The sequence below is a fragment of the Lipomyces tetrasporus genome (genome assembly GCF_029532465.1).
Source record: "Lipomyces tetrasporus strain NRRL Y-64009 chromosome Unknown POJ06scaffold_1, whole genome shotgun sequence".
Taxonomy (NCBI): Eukaryota; Fungi; Ascomycota; class Lipomycetes; order Lipomycetales; family Lipomycetaceae; genus Lipomyces; species Lipomyces tetrasporus.
The window spans coordinates 2396880-2413393 of NW_026611596.1; the positions used below are offsets into that span (position 1 = coordinate 2396880).

Genomic DNA, 16514 nt, shown 5'->3' on the forward strand with positions numbered 1-16514 from the left:
TGCGGCAATTTTGGCTGGCCAGATTTGCTGGGCCAAACTCTAATTGCACTCTGCTATTCGCCACTACTCTAATTCTGCTCCAAAGTGCCGCGGTGACGTCCCGCCGGAGAGTTGGTTTATGGACGTCTATGCACTAAACCTCACACATTATTGGGAGACACAGCATATCAGCACCGCTGCATCTGTCTTGTGTTATCTCGAACCGAGAATTCCCGGGCTCGGCCTGTCAAGCTCGAGTTAATACGAAACAAGACCCAAATCTGATAGCTTTCGGCTTGAATAGTATTCGGCGACCAATTGACCTCATTCCAAGTTTCTTTCCCCTTCGCTTGTGTTTCTTGAGCGAGCCAAAACGATGGACTTGTCGGAAGCGAATTTAGTCGGCACATAATACTGTAATTAGAAATTAAATGCGAAGGTTAAAGACTACGGATAGGATTGTTTAACATCTCGACTACCGAGATATTAGAAATGTTGTTTATTCGCCAAAGCTTGTGTCTTGATATTAATTTGAGATCTATAATAACATATGTTGATGCATCGAGCGCAACGTTGCGACAGAAGCGGCACACGAACATGACTGTTTCGGCTTCTACACGCGTGATTTAGTGAGGGTTACGTACCCATGCGCAAACTATTCTGGAGCAGGATAAGCGGCCGACTTGCAGGGGTTTGCCTAGGAATCTGCCAGTACATGTTGCCCCAGATCAGGGATAATTGGCTCACGTAACTTGTTTGTTGTCGTCAACGTGTGTGCTGGGCGTGTTGCTGTTTTGGGCTGGCCACGCTTACTCGGCCGCGTTCGTCGCCGCTTTTGGCTCAACTTTTTCTCACTCCATCGCGACGCTACGCAAGTTCACCAGAGCTCCGCCTTTTTCGCGTCAGCGTGCTTCTCAGGTTCTCAGAGTTCAGTGCTCTCCATGCCGCCTCCGATGTCGTCCGCTAGTCCACCGTCGTCACCGAGCGAGCCGCCACACGCTGACCCATCGTTTTCGTCAGCGCGGGCTTTGCTTCTGCCCGCGTTCACTCCCTTGCCCACGTCTGCTCCAGCAAGCTCATCGCAATCATTAAAGCCAGAAGAGATAGCGTCGTTATTGTCGCATGAATCGTCGTCATCGAATGCGACTCGTCGACTGTCATCACAGTCGCCGATCTCCACACCAGTGTCGTCGCCGCCTGCGGTCGCAGCTGAAGACTACGACGCTAAATGCTCGTCGGTGTCTCCAAGAAAAGCGGCTGCCGCCGTGGCTACCGAGTCGATTATTGCGGTGAAAGAGGGACACGAGAACGCTGTCGGTTCGCCACGCGCACATCCGCCTGTCCAGGCGGAGCCGGCACTGTCTCCAAATGCAACCCGGCCCACTTCGGTTGCCGCACCTAAAGACGGCGACGAAGACGACGACGGATTCCGCTCTGATGCTGAGACTTCGCCTACCCGACCGTCCAAACGAACGGCTTCCGGGGCTATCAAGACTCCTATCTCGTCTCAGCCTTCAAGTCCACAAAAGGGAGTAGGCTCGATGCCGCTCATCGACAAAGATCGGATCCAAGAGGTAGCTGCGTAATTTTGTCATTCGATCCTGAGTCACTGCTAATACGCAACGCATAGATATCATCTAATCTTCGTACTCGGCTCTCTTACGCCATGATGAAAGTTCAGCACGGCTGGACTGGACAGTCGCTCGATGAACTCGAGCAAACAGTAAAGCCCCAGTCGTCTCCACAACAGTCACCATATAAACCACCGAAGCCAGATTATTCTCATACACTCACGGTTCAACCATCGATTGCGCCTTCTTCACAGCTTTTTGAATACACACGATCAGATAGCTCTCAGATGACTGCTACGCAAGTTGTTATTGCCGAGGACGAAAATGGGCACCTGTCTACGACAACTTCTATGAGTACTGTAGACTCAAAGGCTCCGTCGCCCTTCCACAGACGACGAGAGTCGGATTCCAAGACGTACGACTCTTTTTGGATGAGCCATTCTCCCAGCTCACGCCAAGCACCACCAGGGACGCCATCATCACCGACATCTTCAAAAAGCAGGCCCCGCAGCGGCGGATACGCTCATCTGCAATTCCAACCTCCATTGTCTGCTGATCCAAACTACAGTGCTCCAGTTCCTATAGCCGCGTCGTCTTCACCCCCTCGTCATAAGTTCTCACCGCCAAAGTCAAAAGGTGGAGCTCCGATCACACCCAGCGGCCTCCCTGCATTGGGTACCTTCAGCAACAAGCTCCCGCCGTCGCTTAGTTCACGACAGAGTACAAGTCCGTCACCATCGACCCGAAGAAGGAGTAAGCAGCTGCACAAATCACAAGTTGTAATGTCAGCCACAGTTGCTGATGTCGCAGCTGTCGCAGCTGCCGCCGCCGAACTCGAGAAGGCAGAAGCGGAGAAAAAGCGTTCTGCTGCTGGCGATGTTGCCGATAACCGGCAGAAGAGCGAGGTGGATGCGATCGAGAGTTTAATGTTCCTCTCCAGTCCGACCACCCGGTCATGGTCAGAACCCGAGCGCGGGCGGTGATCTCTAGTCTTTCTTAAATGTGCCAAAATGACGCTTATATTGCTACGGAGTCTCGGAATACGGACCTGATTTCTATGTATTATACTTCTACGCGCTACCTATGCAATTGCTTCGCAATTTGGTGTTGGTGTTGCGAATTTTTCTTGGGTTGTAAAGTAACAGTTTTGTGATTTCCATTGGAATTTCTTGATGTGCAGTGCGTGTTACTTCTTGATATCATATTTTCCGCCTTTGCTGTTATCGGATATTGTCGCGTATTTTTTTTTCTGGATTGATGTACAATTATTAATGCAAGATGGATTATTACATAGTGCCCTTCACCCAGGTATAAATGTACTTTGGCCAATACTCGCAATTTTGTGGCTCACTCTTGGGAACTTGTTCCCCTAACCCGCACAGTCTTGAACTCTCCCAGTAAATGGAAAATAATTCTCTAGAGTATTTTTTTGGAGTACACCTTGACTAACAACCACATATATAAAAGTCTTAATCGCTAATAAAAATGGCAGAGAAAGTCAGGTACTACCTCGAACAAGTACGTGTCACGGTCCCGTATCCTCACTTTGTATAATCGCAAAGCTGACCCAATAAAACTTCACAGACAGTCCCCGAGCTCGACGACCTGCAAAGAAGAGGAATCTTCACGAAACCTGAAATCGCGTCAATAACCCGCCGTCGCACGGATTTCGAGCACCGGATCCACGGTCGTGGTGCCAAGCTTCTTGATTTTTTGAAGTACGCCGAATTCGAAATGAATTTGGACTTGCTGCGCAAAAAGCGGATCCAACGACTCGGTGGTGGTGGTGGTCAGCCAGACAAGGCCGGCACCAGCGTGTCAACCTGGTCAGGCCAGCAGCGCATATTTTTCATTTTTGACAGAGCGACGGGGAAGTTCAAGGGCGATTTAAGCCTTTGGAAGCAGTATATCTCGTATGCGAGACAGCAGAAGGCGCGACATTTGCTGAACAAGATTTTCAAGAACGTAGTGAGGCTGCATCCTGCGAAGCCTGAGTTGTGGGTTCTGGCTGCAGAACATGAGTTAAGAGAGAACGCGAATCGGAAGGCAGCGCGAAATTTGGTATTGCGGGGATTGAAGTTTAATCCGAGCTCTAAGGAATTGGCAGACGCATTTGTGAAGTTGGAGGAGGACGTTAAACGGGCTGTTGAGGAATTGGAGGCCAAAAGAAAGCAAGATGCTGAGCAAGACAAGCATGATGGCGAGTCCGATGAAGTCGATCATGAGAGTGGCGCCGAACCGAGCGATGATGGCGAGCAGGAAACCGAGGACGGGGACGATTAAATGAGTACCAATTAAACTTGTGATATAGCGCATCAACATCTGCTTGCATTATCGGAGTTTTGGAAATATGTACTATATAGTTGCTTTTGAGCGCACTCGTTAATTGAAATCATTTTAAATTGCATCACTTCATCTATTACAGGGAATTTAAAGCAAATTATATAAACCGTAATTGATACAACATAATGACACAAATTCACACGGTTTATAAACCATTAAAAATGAAAACAAATAACCTTAAATATAGTGATATCATAGTTATAATATTACACGTCCATATACTTTCATTCCCAAACAAAACTCCATAATTATGTCTAATACTCGCCTTCATCCTCCTCACCATCGAAGGTCGAGTCCGCTCCAACTTCCTCGTAGTCCTTCTCTAGGGCAGCGAGATCCTCGCGAGCCTCGGAGAACTCGCCCTCTTCCATACCCTCACCAACATACCAGTGCACGAAAGCACGCTTGGAGTACATGAGATCGAACTTGTGGTCCAGACGCGACCATGCCTCAGCAATAGCAGTGCTAAGAAAATGTCAGTAAATAGCCAACGAACAGGACAAGAGAATGAAGTATGACATACGTGTTGGAAAGAAGGCAGACGGCGCGGGAAACCTTAGCAAGATCGCCGCCAGGGACGAGCTGAGGTGGCTGGTAGCAGATACCGATCTTGAAGCCAGTAGGGCACCATTCGACAAACTGGATGGTCTTCTTGGCCTTGATGGCAGCAACAGCAGCCTGCACGTCCTTGGTAACAATGTCACCCCTGTAGAGAAGGCATGTAGCCATATACTTGCCGTTGCGGGGATCGCATTTAACCATTTGATTGTTAGGCTCGAAGCACGCGTTGGTCATCTCAGAAATGGAGTTCGCCTCGTGGAAGGCCTTGGCAGCCGAGATAACGGGAGCGTAGGTGACAAGAGGGAAGTGAATTCTTGGGTAAGGAACCAAGTTGGTCTGGAACTCGTTTAAGTCGACGTTAAGGGAGCCATCGAATCGGAGAGAGGCAGTGATAGAAGAGATAACCTGAGCAATGAGTCGGTTAAGGTTCTCGTAGCTTGGACGTGCAATGTCGAGATTCCGTCGGCAAATATCATAAATAGCCTCGTTGTCGACCATGAAGGTACAGTCGGAATGCTCCAAAGTAGTATGGGTGGTCAAAACCGAGTTGTATGGTTCGACAACAGAGCTGTAAAGTGTCAATCTCAACTATTACATGCGCACAGTTCCAAGACTTACGTAGAGACCTGAGGAGCGGGGTAGACAGCAAATTCAAGTTTAGACTTCTTTCCATACTCCTGAGAAAGGCGTTCTAAGAGAAGAGCACCGAAGCCAGATCCAGTACCACCGCCGAATGAGTGAGTGAAGAGGAAGCCCTGAAGTCCGTCGCAAGAGTCTGCAACGAGTTAGCGAATATTCAATCCCATACAATCAGCATCGATACTCACCAGCAGCGCGACGAACACGCTCGACAACCTGGTCGATAAGCTCCTTGCCAATAGTGTAGTGACCTCGGGCATCTATGACGGCCATTAGTTCCATCTTCTATTGCCGACAATGTCAGCCTTACAGTTGTTAGCAGCGTCCTCCTTGCCGCTGATGAGCTGCTCGGGGTGGAAAAGGTTCCTGTAGGTACCAGTGCGGACCTCATCAATCACATTGGGCTCGAGATCGACGTAGATTGTTCTCGGAACATATTTGCCGTTGCCTAGAGAAGCACCTTAGTATCCGACTTTGCGTAGAAATGATCGATCCGTGCATCCACAAATTTATTAACACCTTATCAAATCAAACATTCACCTACTAGTCTCAGAAAAGAAAGTGCTGAAACCCTCGTCTCTCGGTCCGGACTGCTTCTCGGCGGTGAGGTATCCGTCGGGCTAATAATTGCGCTCATCAGGCTCCTGTTTACTTTTATCGAAGGACCAAATAATGTCATCAATCACTAACCTGAATACCATGCTCGAGGCAGTAAAGCTACAGAGTCATTAGTCAAACTCCAACAACCGACAAAGTATGCAGAGCGTGTCGCGGCGAAGACGTCAGTCGTCGCGCCAAATTCGCCGAGCATTAACAAGAATTAATATACCTCCCAGGAAGCATTACCGATCTGGCAGCCAGCTGTAAAATAAACCGTCAGTAGTTGCTTCACCAAGCATAACTTCAAGATTCTGTCGCTCTCGAATCGCTTGAAATCGTGGCGAGAAGACGATTAATTATATACCTTGACCAACTGTTGGATGAAAACACGAAAACACGTTAGCAAACGAACAACTACTAATTCTGCCACATGACTAATAAATAGGGTAATCGTACCGTTAATACTAATAACTTCTCTCATGATGATTTCCTTCGATAATAATAGTCAAACGATGGATTGGAAAATGAAGGATTAAATTTGGTGTATTAGGACGCGCGCGAAAAGTGGGTGGTAACGCAAACAGCAAGGAAAAGCACGGCGGTAGGTTGCAGCGAAGGGAGGGGTGTGTTGCCCCTGTCGACTGCGTTTCTGTGCCAACAGAACCAAAACAAACAGCGCGCGTAGACAGCTGGGGTTCAGCACTGACGCATTTAAATTACTTAACCTATGCCAGGATGCAGGACCTATTTAAAAGCAATTATAATTTTAAAAGGGATTACAGGGATTTAGATAATTGGAACAGTTATTTAAGTAAAACATGGGTCTTCCTTGAGCAATTGGGCATCATCTTCCACAAATTCAGCACGGGTCCATCCATATTTCTAGGCATCCCTCACCTCTTTCCGACGATTTACGGTATGCGCTCTACAGCTGTGATAAGTATGTAGAGGGCCAGATTAGGATGCATTTCAGAGCCAGCCTTAACAGCTGACCCAAACGATACTCGAATATATGTTATAACTAAAACTGAACCCAACTGTACTATATACACACACCTATGCTTGCATATCCATAGGAGCGTCCCACTGGCAACGGAACCATTAATCAGTAGATAGTACTTTTATAGGTAGCGTCCACAGCATCGCCCTAAGTGTAGCATCTCCGAGATGTTCCTATTAAGAGGACAGCAGTTCCATTGGGCGCATACTGTTTTGAGAATGCTCATGACGCCAAGCGGTCTCTATCGGAGATCTAGGATCATCCGCGGCATCAGCCCATGCGGCCGGTGGCTTGTCGACAACGGTATCCACGCACTGCGCTATGAATATATACGAGCGCGCAAGTTCATCTGCTCATAGCATCGCCGCAACTAAAATAAAATCTCCTCACTCTCAATTCCACACTCCGTGCACTTCCTAATAGAAACGCCTTTATTTGGTAATCGCGTCTCAGGACCCCAGGTATGCCGATGCTCCGGTCTGTCCAACCTCTTATTCCAAGTTTCAGTTCTAGTCCGTTTCCTCATCTGCTTCAGCTTGTCGGCAAATTTTCTGTCTTTCTTCTCTTTCCGGAGCGCCACTCTTCGCTCAAATTCTTTATCTAATCCCTCAGCTCCGGCCCACTTTTTGAATGCAAATTCTTCGACTTGATACCTCAAATAGAGCATCATATTATTGTAAGTCGTCTTGTGAGGATTCGGTCGCTCAAGATGCGGCATTAGTTCATCGTCACGTAACTCAGCTATTCCATGTCAGAAAAATGCTATGATACATTACGAATTCAAAGCACAACTCACGGTCTGTTAGGAGATAATCCTCACGACATTCAGTTTTCGTTAGCAGCGAATATTTCTCTGGAAACTTCGCCTTGCAAGCTCGGCATACTCTGCACTTGAACACTTTAAAGAGCTCGAAATCTATGTCAAAACTTTGGCATTCAAAACACTTGGGATTGTCGTCTGGGTTAATTGCACGCTCTTGAGGACGTTAGTTCAATCTTCTCAAGACCACAGTTTCAGAAAGAGCGAAAAGTACGTACGTGGCTCAATCACAATCCTTTGCTGCTTCTGCTTCCACTCTTCCAACGTCATGCCATCTGGAAGCTGATTGGTATCGTCGTCGGGCATAAATCCACCTTTTGAATCCTTTATCTTGGAAAGATCTAGCCTCTCGTTAGCAATAACAGAGCATGAACCGCAACAAAAACGAGAGACGACTCACCGTACTCAATGTAGTTTGTAAACTTCTTTGCAGGCTTGATAGAATCATAGGGCCTCTTTCTCGACGCATCGCGTAGGTTCAGCTCCGGACCAGATGGCCCAGATGTCGCGAATTCGGCATCCCGATTTGCAGCCTCCTGAGCTTTCGCTTCTGCGCGTGCGGCAAGTCGCTCACGCGCTTTTGCTCTGTTTTCTTCCTACGTGCATATTTAGCAAGTTTACATCTGCGAAAGTGTGTATTTGCGAGGAGGAATACTCACGATACGAGCTAGTTGCTCGGCTGGCAGTGCCGGCATGTAAAGACTACTTCGTATGCTTCAGTACTTTTAAGCCTCTTCTGATTATATCTCTGCAGTATACAGAGGATTCAAGTAATTCCACTGGATGGACCACGACCGGCAGATAGAGAGGGATGAGTTATTTCCAACAAATGTGAAGCAATAACCCGAGATTTTTATAGCGTGCGCGATGACTTACATTTCACAGGTGCGGCGTGAAACTCGAACCCGAACCGAACCGCTGCAATGACTATTATAAGCACTCTCCGGTCCTTGTGCAGACTTCACAACACGACAGTGTAGACAAATACAATATCGGCGCTGACAAGTCCGGCTAACATTCAGTAAAATTATTATTGTCCTTGGAAGGACACGAGCATAGGTCGTTGGCAGAGACACCGAAATAGGTTTAGGGTCCCCAACAGTGGCAACGCACTGATGCGGCGCAACTGTGCCTGAGCGTGACAAACGAGGTGGAATTGCTCAGAACCTTCTTAGTTATGCTGGCCGGCAGCAATGTCTTCCTGGTTTTCCGCTGAACGCCACGCCGCTCGGCCTCATCTCATATCGTAAACTCGCTTTTTCTTTGCTCCAGCTATCACCCTCAACTGCCCTCTGTCTGTCTTCCCCGCGTTGACGGCCGAAACAACCTCCGCTCCACGTTCTCCTATTTCGTCTTTGAAACGAATTGCATTCCTTCCCTCTTTCTTCGCGTGCTCAGACCACGCATTCTTACAACACGGCCGGCTCGGAGTCTCTCAATGCGGCGCTGTTGAAAGCTCCGGCTTCCACAGCGGCTGGCGCGCTTAAGCAGCGGCCGGCGTTGACCTCAGGTGCCACGGTACCTGGGTCAATCACCGCTCCGGCCACAAGTATCACCTCATTCTCGACGAGGAAGTTACCGTCTAAGTCTCGCAAGGCAATCACCTCGGCTCCGAAGACAAAGCCCGCCTTCGTCCTCAAGCTCTGGAACATGGTCAACGATCCAAAAAACTCTACTCACATAAGTTGGATGCCTGATGGTCTCAGCTTCCAAGTCGTTGGCCGCGAGCAGTTCGAAAAGACGGTCCTGCCAAAGTATTTCAAGCACTCCAACTTTTCGTCGTTTGTGCGTCAGCTCAATATGTATGGATGGCACAAGGTCCAGGATGTCACGGCAGGTGCAATGCAGTCTGGTGAGGAGACATGGCAATTCAAGTCGGCAAATTTCATCCGTGGCCGCGAGGATCTTCTGGACAACATTGTCCGGAACAGAGGATCGAAAGGATCAGATGAAGACGAGGAGTTTGATCTTCATCAGATTCTCGAAGAAGTCGAATTAATCCGTCAATCTCAGCAGGTTATCGCCGAACAGCTCAAGCAACTCAAGCAGGATAACGAATTGTTATGGAGTGAGTCCTATCAGACACGCGAGCGACACAAGAACTTTTCTGATACGCTCGAGAAGATTTTGCGATTCCTAGCTTCCGTCTACGGTAACCCTTCGAAGATCCTTGGCTCGGCTGATGGCATTCCTGGCGTTGAGAGTCCTCATCCGAGCAAACGCCCAAGACTTATGCTCCGCGATACCGATGATTCTTCGCCTATTCTCGAGCTTCCCGACCCGTCGCCTTCTAATAGTCAGGTCCAATCGGCAAGTTCGGCTGATCTCGTGACTCCACGCCCGAGTCTTTCTACTCCGTCCACTATTGACAACAGTACTGGGACGACCATTAACCCAGTACACGTCAATCCATCAATGTTTGACCAGTCCGACTTCCTCGATGCTATTCCTATGCTGCCTGGCGCCTCGACAAGTGGGACAACTCCACGACCATTCTTTCCTGATCTTCTTGCATCTACACCATCAGAGACATCGCCGGCTACTATCTCATCTCCGAATATCATGGATTCTAGTACTCGGCAACTCATGAACAGTCTCGCCACCACTGAACCCGACCAATCAATGAATAGAATTGCAGAGACCACACAATCCATAGACAATTTGAGCCACGAATTGGAATTGCAGGGCCAATCGCTTGACCAGGTCGAGGAGTGGATTCAAAAGAACTTATCATCCTACAACCAGGGCCAGTTGGACTTTAATGACTTTTTACACTAAAATCGGGTGCTTTATCATCATTTCTTGAATCGATTGGCGTTTTGTAGGCATAAGTGTTTGTTAACTTTTATTGCAAGTGCCGTGCGTGAAAACGTGTCGGTCTTTTAAATATACGGGTTTCTATTGTGTATAGCTGATCGTACTGTGCGACGACAATGCAATTTGCGGTTAAAATGTCTTACAAGCGTTGACGGACGGCAAGGAGACTTGTATGATAAGTTGTGTCGTCGAAAAAATAGTTTTGTCTAGCAATGTACGTATACGTAGTGATGAAGCCGCGGGGGGACGTTTACTGTGGAAAGTGTCGAATTGAGCAACTCCCAACGGACCCTGTTCAAACTTTTTCTTGCGACACAATTTATCAAATTTCAATCTGCAAGTACAACAACCAGAACACGTACATTTTGCAACATAACTTGATTACCGGAGGCCCGCAATGAGTGAGGGCACGAGCAAACTACCACCTCTGGCCTCAACAGCGGTGCTAAAGCCGTCCGACCCAATGCCGATGGGCGCCACGCAGGTTTCCGGCATCGACTTTAATCTCCCCGAGAACAGAAACGTGCGCGTGTCCACTCTTGTCAAAAGCATGCGGTCAATGGGATTTCAAGCGACATCAGTCGGTCTTGCATGTGATATCATCAACGATATGCGAAAGTGGCGGGGAATGACGAAGCAGGACCAAGATGAGGCGGTCGAGGCAGGTTTACCTGCTGAGAACGGCACTGGAGATGAAAAATGTACCGTGTTCTTAGGGTATACTTCCAATCTGATTTCGTCTGGTTTAAGAAGTACGCTGCGGTATTTGGCGCAAAATAGACATATTTCTGCCATTGTAACTACTGCGGGCGGTATAGAGGAAGACTTGATCAAGTGTCTAGCGCCCACCTATCTCGGCGATTTCACTTTGCCAGGTGCCGTACTGCGGGAGCAGGGAATGAATCGGATCGGCAATCTACTGGTTCCTAACGACAACTATTGTCTTTTCGAAGAGTGGATTATCCCGATATTCGACAAAATGCTGGAAGAACAGGAGGCTGACCCCGAACTGGTCTGGTCACCGTCGAAAGTCATCGCGCGCCTCGGAAAAGAAATCAATAACGAAGAGTCAGTGCTGTATTGGGCGTACAAGAACGATATTCCAGTGTTCTGCCCAGCATTGACAGATGGCAGCATCGGAGATATGCTATTCTTCCACACGTTCCGCGCGTCCCCGAAACAATTGAAGATCGATATCGTGTCTGATATCAGGCGGATAAATAGTATGTCCATGGCGGCTGCTAAAGCTGGTATGATTATCCTAGGTGGTGGGCTAGTCAAGCATCACATTGCCAACGCGTGTCTGATGCGGAATGGTGCAGACTTCGCCGTGTATATCAACACTGGGCAGGAATTTGACGGCAGTGATGCTGGTGCTCGACCGGATGAGGCGGTGTCATGGGGTAAGATCAAGGCTGAGGCCAAGAGCGTCAAGGTCTACGCAGATGCTACGATTGTATTCCCCCTCATTGTTGCTGGCACGTTTGCATTGGGAGATGACGACGAGGAGAAGCAGATATAGATGGCGACGAAGAGAAGTAGATATTTGGCGTGTAAATATTGTACTACTATTGCGATGTCGTTCTGGGTTTGGTCATAGAGAGCGGATTGGCGTTTTAAAATTTGTTCCAATTGTCTCATCGGTATCAAAAGGTTAAGTCATGCATTGCAATTTCTCCATATCTAAGTTAATCGTTGCGTTCATCACGGCCGTGATCCCTGAATTCAGGTTCACCACAGCGATACAGGTCCGGAAGGACGATCCCGCTTCAGAGACGTGACTCGCGTGACAGTCGCACGGTTACGATGAACCGCACGCGTTTGATACACGCCAGCAGCTCCCTTTGACAAGGTTAATTGACTACCTGTATATAAACAAAACGCACAAACGCCATCGAGGTTGACGCCGGCAACAAGTAAAAGATGATCAAAACCTGCGGTTAATTCCGGCCAGGTTAGCTCAGATCTAGAGGATAGGGTTCTTGCCTCGACTCGCCTCCCAAAAAATCTCTTCTTGCCGCAAACTACGAACAAAGTAGTATGCGATTCTAATAAATATCCAAACCAAGACTCCGAATAATTTGATGTTTCACTTTAACATATCTCAGCTGAATACGTCTACACCACAATAGTCAAATTCCTTGGTATACTACCTAAGATCAAGCTTCCACCTACACTTGTCGCGCCCCCGAAAATGTTCGAAGAAACCAACGGCCCCTCCTTAAAATCATGGCTGATCCACCGGCTCGAAAACATATCCGACGCAGACTCGGAGATATTGTCGGACTATGTCCTTGCACTGCTTCGCCATGACCAACCAGCAGAGGAAGTCAAGCGGATGTGTCTTGAGCAATTGGAAGATTTCTTGCACGAGCACACGGGGCAGTTTGTGGATGACGTATTTGCTGCATTAGCTGTAAGCCTAGTGTTACGACGAGAGGATGGGTGAATTGCTTGCGGTTCTAACTTTGCGATAGAGCAAATCATATATGCCGGCGACGAAGGCGCCTACTCCCGCCCCTGCCGCTCAAGTCGCTCAATCACCAATAGATCAGCCAGCCCTCCAGGCGCAAACGAATCAACAGCACCTGCCATTCTCGACCGCATATCTAAACCGGCCGCGACAGCAGGGTTTCGTTCCCACAACACCGGGAGGCGTGGGGCCCGCGCCGAGCCTTAGCAATTTCATTCCTCAGGCGAACGCGTTTCAGCAGCAGATATCTGGTGCGCCGGGGCAAATTGGGCAGCAACAGGGTCGGGGGTATCAAGCTTGGCAACAAAATGCTGCGGGCGCTCAAGGTACCGTGCAGAAGAAGAAGGGACGGTGCCGAAGCTACGACGAGAAGGGGTATTGCATGAAAGGCGACATGTGTCCGTTCGAGCATGGGCAAGAGCGAATTATTGTTTCCGGTACACAGCCACTGGACCAGCGCCGCGGGAATCAGAAGACTCAACGAGGCGGACGACGTCGACCTGAGAACGTGCAGTTCGTCAGCGGACCAAGCACGGATCCTAATAATTTAGCGTTGGTGGTCGAGAAGATCCCGGACGAGAATTTCAGTTTGGACCAAGTCAGAAGTGTGTTTGAGGCATTCGGTCCTGTCCAGGACGTTTCATTGGACGCTGAGCACCATTCAGCTGTTGTTTCTTTTTTTACGCACGATGATGCTGTCAAGGCGTGGAAATCGCCAGCACCAGTGTTTCAGAACCGGTTCGTGAAGGTGTTTTGGAGGAGAACGGATGCGGAAGCCGCGACACGGACACTGGGCAATCACACTATATCAAGGAAGCGTTCTGCTTCGCCGGAGCAGAAAATTGATGTCGCCGAGATTACGCAGCGGCAAGCCGAAAAGCAGCGAGAATACGAACAGCGGTTGGCGAAGAAGCGCGAACATGAAGAACGGATGGCAGAGATTAAACGAAAGAGTGAGGAGTTGCGAAAGAAACAGGAACAAGAGCGGGAAGCGCTGTTGACCAAAATCCGACAGAAGGAGGAGAGCGAGCGGGCGAGTCGGGCACTGTCGGTTGTGAGCTCGGAGAGTGGCATGGACGTTGATTCTGTTTCTGTGCCAGGGTCGTCGACAACCGAGGCTCTGAAGTCGAAGTTGGAGCAGTTAAAAGCTGAGGCTGCGAAGTTGGGTGTAAGTGTGCCTGAGCCGGGCTCGACTGGGTCAGGCTATTATTCGCCCGGAGACCGGGGCCGGGGATCGTTTAGAAGTCGCGGGCGGGGCTCATATCGCGGCACGTATTCGCCGAGAGGCAGAGGAGGGTTGCCTGTTATGAACACTGCCAGATCGAATCTAGATCTTCGGACGAAAAAAGTTTCCGTGCATGGGCTTAGAGATTCTGCCATGGAAGGCTTTGCTGGATATCTACTGGTACGGCAAGTTGATAACGTTTGAGTTATTATGTGGTGCTGACTCCGGGCAGGGTGTAGGAGAGTTTGAAAACATAGAGCCGCATCCCACCGAAGACGATACCAAGATCGTGACATTCAAAGACCGCGCGACAGCCGAAAAATTCTTCTTTGCTGGCCCTGAAATCGCTGAAGTCGGGAATGTGAAGTATAGCTGGTACAACCCACCCGCGCCGGCGCCTGGGCTTGTCGCGTCCTCCAAGAACGCGGACACGGAGATGGACGACGACGAGGAGGAGGAGTTTCGAAGGAATAACCAGGCAACATGGGGGAACGGCAACAGCGATGAGGCGCGGGTTGCACATCATATTATTGATATGGCGGATGACGACGACGGCGATGTATACTAAAACCATGTACAGTACTAGTCGCACTTAAATGGAGTTCCTGGATTTGACTTACGAGCGCAAGAGACATTCAATTAAGCTGTCAATATGGTACATTAAACCTCACCGATAAAAGTACAATCATCTAAAGCGTTAGATTCAGATTCAGAAATTTGCAATGAACACCACGAACGCGTATGACCAACCGACGTATTAGATGCAAATAACACCAATCCCACCCAAAAAAAAAACAATAAATAAACCCGGTAGCCAAGGACTGAAGATAGTTTAATAAGCCATGAAATAACATGCCACCACTTTGCTGATCTGCGAAATGCGGCTACCAAACTCCTTGGATGCCGCCGCCCTCATTTTTCCAAACGCCGTATAAGCCTTTACCGAGACCTATCCATTTTCGCCACACGAAGAATATGAAGGAAAATGAGTGAAATAAGGCGGAGAACGAGAGGGCGAAGGCAATAACAAGCGCGTAGAGGGTGTAGAGTAACACGCCGCAGAACCGGAAGAGATATGCGTCGGAAGGCGAGCTCGAAGAGGACGCGAACTCTTGTTGGAATACTAGCACGAATTTATCGATTAGTGTTATGTGCGGTGGCGATGATGATTGTGCAGATGGTGTCGGAACTGCGCCGGACTGGCCAAGAGGCTGCTGGAGAACAAACTGCAGAACTAGGCCCACGACACGGGAGAGAAGGAACGTGAAGAGGAAAGAGATGGCGCCGCAGAGGAGATGGAGATGCAGAGGCGTAGCAAAATACGCGTGTCTGTTGTGAATATTGTGGGCGTGAATATGATCCATGACAAGCGACCCGAAGTCAGATGCTGGAATACATAGCAATTATCCGGATGTGCGCAGGAAGCCGACCCCAGGCTTGTCCTTGTTGTTGCGATAAATTGCAGTGAGCAAACAATAATCAGTAAAATAATGTAAGCATATATTGATTGATATGAACTAAGATGTGCCCGATGATCTGTGGTGGAGAGTAAACGGATCATACCCAGATTATCAGCGGAAAGATCTAAATCACATTGTGATGCGTATGGTTCTGTGACTGAGTGTGATCCACTCTAATCTTATTTGTGTGGGAACCATTCTCACTACTATTAGCAAATCAACCCGCATTTTCGCTATTGACAGACGAGACGGTGATTGGTTCAAAGACAAGCCCTAACCCAAAGGTCTGGTTGACACGCAACTTGTTGGTTTTGACTGGCAATTTGCTGCGCGTAAGTATTCCTGTTCGCAGCGACTGTATTCGTATGGGCAGAATTCTGTGTTTTCTGATAGAAATAGGCTTGTCCACATCATGAGCCTTTGTTATATTGTACACTATAGTAATTGCAGCCTCCAAGTAGTAGTGAAGCCCAGCCAATTCGCGACACGCAATTCGATGTACTATTGGCAGCTGAAATAGAGTTTGAAGGTCGGCTGCGCTTGTCTTTTGGACGCCGCTGTTTTCTGAAGATTGACCAGAGCCAAACTCAAAATCTTCAAGCGTGAGCCGCCATCGTCAAAATCTCCCAAACTTCCCGGACAAATGGTAGATTCCACCGTTTTCCCACAGAATTAATCTTCGTCTTTTCATCATAACAGCATCACCAGATCCGAGTCTGCTGATTTGATAGTATCGATACTTACTAACTTGACGTCTTGCCGACTGTCCTAAGCACACTTCTGTCGGCGGCCGTCATCTATTCATGTAAGCAGCTACTACTCTCCGGTTCTGGTGTCTACTCCTTCTCATCAACAACTAGGAACCGGTCCACACAATGCCCCAATCGCCACCCTCACCTACGGGCCCATACCATCCGCTCCAGCGGCCACCATCAAACGTATCCCAGCACCACTTGCATCACCATCTCCCGCCGCTAGCGACAACACCCTCGCCATCGTCTGCGGGTCCCATTCCCAGTGGCCCAC

At 48.8% G+C, this 16514-nt stretch overlaps 8 protein-coding genes across 8 annotated transcripts; 5 read left to right on the top strand and 3 right to left on the bottom strand.

Annotated features, from left to right (window-relative positions):
* The first annotated feature begins 586 nt into the window (after positions 1 to 586).
* On the top strand, positions 587 to 2832 carry POJ06DRAFT_244179 (uncharacterized protein). Its single transcript, XM_056186457.1, has 2 exons — positions 587 to 1553; positions 1610 to 2832. The coding sequence occupies exons 1-2, from the start codon at positions 921 to 923 to the stop codon at positions 2531 to 2533; spliced, it is 1557 nt and encodes a 518-aa protein (XP_056047751.1). The 5' UTR covers positions 587 to 920; the 3' UTR covers positions 2534 to 2832.
* Positions 2833 to 2915: 83 nt separating this feature from the next.
* POJ06DRAFT_244180 (U3 small nucleolar RNA-associated protein 6-domain-containing protein) lies at positions 2916 to 3951 on the top strand. The gene is made up of 2 exons (XM_056186458.1): positions 2916 to 3068; positions 3135 to 3951. Exons 1-2 carry the CDS (start codon positions 3036 to 3038, stop codon positions 3831 to 3833), a joined length of 732 nt encoding a protein of 243 aa, XP_056047752.1. The 5' UTR covers positions 2916 to 3035; the 3' UTR covers positions 3834 to 3951.
* Positions 3952 to 6278, bottom strand: POJ06DRAFT_244184 (Tubulin/FtsZ, GTPase domain-containing protein). The gene is made up of 10 exons (XM_056186459.1): positions 6150 to 6278; positions 6058 to 6066; positions 5923 to 5954; positions 5784 to 5810; positions 5638 to 5713; positions 5404 to 5541; positions 5282 to 5353; positions 5073 to 5229; positions 4417 to 5022; positions 3952 to 4358 (listed from the first exon to the last, which is right to left on the bottom strand). Exons 1-10 carry the CDS (start codon positions 6172 to 6174, stop codon positions 4148 to 4150), a joined length of 1353 nt encoding a protein of 450 aa, XP_056047753.1. The 5' UTR covers positions 6175 to 6278; the 3' UTR covers positions 3952 to 4147.
* Positions 6279 to 7063: 785 nt separating this feature from the next.
* Positions 7064 to 8208, bottom strand: POJ06DRAFT_265132 (XPA protein C-terminus-domain-containing protein; the record flags this gene model as incomplete). The annotated part of the gene is made up of 5 exons (XM_056189051.1): positions 7064 to 7434; positions 7490 to 7669; positions 7732 to 7854; positions 7914 to 8109; positions 8173 to 8208. 5 exons carry the CDS (start codon positions 8206 to 8208, stop codon positions 7064 to 7066), a joined length of 906 nt encoding a protein of 301 aa, XP_056047754.1.
* A 515-nt stretch (positions 8209 to 8723) lies between these two features.
* Positions 8724 to 10645, top strand: POJ06DRAFT_244187 (uncharacterized protein). The gene has a single exon (XM_056186460.1). The coding sequence runs from the start codon at positions 9164 to 9166 to the stop codon at positions 10289 to 10291; it is 1128 nt and encodes a 375-aa protein (XP_056047755.1). The 5' UTR covers positions 8724 to 9163; the 3' UTR covers positions 10292 to 10645.
* On the top strand, positions 10646 to 12236 carry POJ06DRAFT_244188 (Deoxyhypusine synthase). Its single transcript, XM_056186461.1, has one exon. It carries the CDS (start codon positions 10728 to 10730, stop codon positions 11850 to 11852), a length of 1125 nt encoding a protein of 374 aa, XP_056047756.1. The 5' UTR covers positions 10646 to 10727; the 3' UTR covers positions 11853 to 12236.
* POJ06DRAFT_244190 (uncharacterized protein) lies at positions 12237 to 14650 on the top strand. Its single transcript, XM_056186462.1, has 3 exons — positions 12237 to 12746; positions 12808 to 14208; positions 14261 to 14650. The coding sequence occupies exons 1-3, from the start codon at positions 12525 to 12527 to the stop codon at positions 14594 to 14596; spliced, it is 1959 nt and encodes a 652-aa protein (XP_056047757.1). The 5' UTR covers positions 12237 to 12524; the 3' UTR covers positions 14597 to 14650.
* Positions 14651 to 15584, bottom strand: POJ06DRAFT_244191 (uncharacterized protein). The gene has a single exon (XM_056186463.1). It carries the CDS (start codon positions 15390 to 15392, stop codon positions 14913 to 14915), a length of 480 nt encoding a protein of 159 aa, XP_056047758.1. The 5' UTR covers positions 15393 to 15584; the 3' UTR covers positions 14651 to 14912.
* Between the last annotated feature and the right edge of the window lie 930 nt (positions 15585 to 16514).

Coding starts and splice junctions, on each gene's coding strand:
- POJ06DRAFT_244179 (XM_056186457.1), top strand. CDS start 921: ATGCCGCCTCCGATGTCGTCCGCTAGTCCACCGTCGTCACCGAGCGAG. Junction 1,554..1,609: donor ACAAAGATCGGATCCAAGAG/GTAGCTGCGTAA, acceptor CGCAACGCATAG/ATATCATCTAATCTTCGTAC.
- POJ06DRAFT_244180 (XM_056186458.1), top strand. CDS start 3,036: ATGGCAGAGAAAGTCAGGTACTACCTCGAACAA. Junction 3,069..3,134: donor TCAGGTACTACCTCGAACAA/GTACGTGTCACG, acceptor AAAACTTCACAG/ACAGTCCCCGAGCTCGACGA.
- POJ06DRAFT_244184 (XM_056186459.1), bottom strand. CDS start 6,174: ATGAGAGAAGTTATTAGTATTAACG. Junction 5,811..5,922: donor TCGGTAATGCTTCCTGGGAG/GTATATTAATTC, acceptor ATGACTCTGTAG/CTTTACTGCCTCGAGCATGG. Junction 5,023..5,072: donor CCCGCTCCTCAGGTCTCTAC/GTAAGTCTTGGA, acceptor GACACTTTACAG/CTCTGTTGTCGAACCATACA.
- POJ06DRAFT_244187 (XM_056186460.1), top strand. CDS start 9,164: ATGGTCAACGATCCAAAAAACTCTACTCACATAAGTTGGATGCCTGAT.
- POJ06DRAFT_244188 (XM_056186461.1), top strand. CDS start 10,728: ATGAGTGAGGGCACGAGCAAACTACCACCTCTGGCCTCAACAGCGGTG.
- POJ06DRAFT_244190 (XM_056186462.1), top strand. CDS start 12,525: ATGTTCGAAGAAACCAACGGCCCCTCCTTAAAATCATGGCTGATCCAC. Junction 12,747..12,807: donor ACGTATTTGCTGCATTAGCT/GTAAGCCTAGTG, acceptor ACTTTGCGATAG/AGCAAATCATATATGCCGGC. Junction 14,209..14,260: donor GCTTTGCTGGATATCTACTG/GTACGGCAAGTT, acceptor GACTCCGGGCAG/GGTGTAGGAGAGTTTGAAAA.
- POJ06DRAFT_244191 (XM_056186463.1), bottom strand. CDS start 15,392: ATGGATCATATTCACGCCCACAATATTCACAACAGACACGCGTATTTT.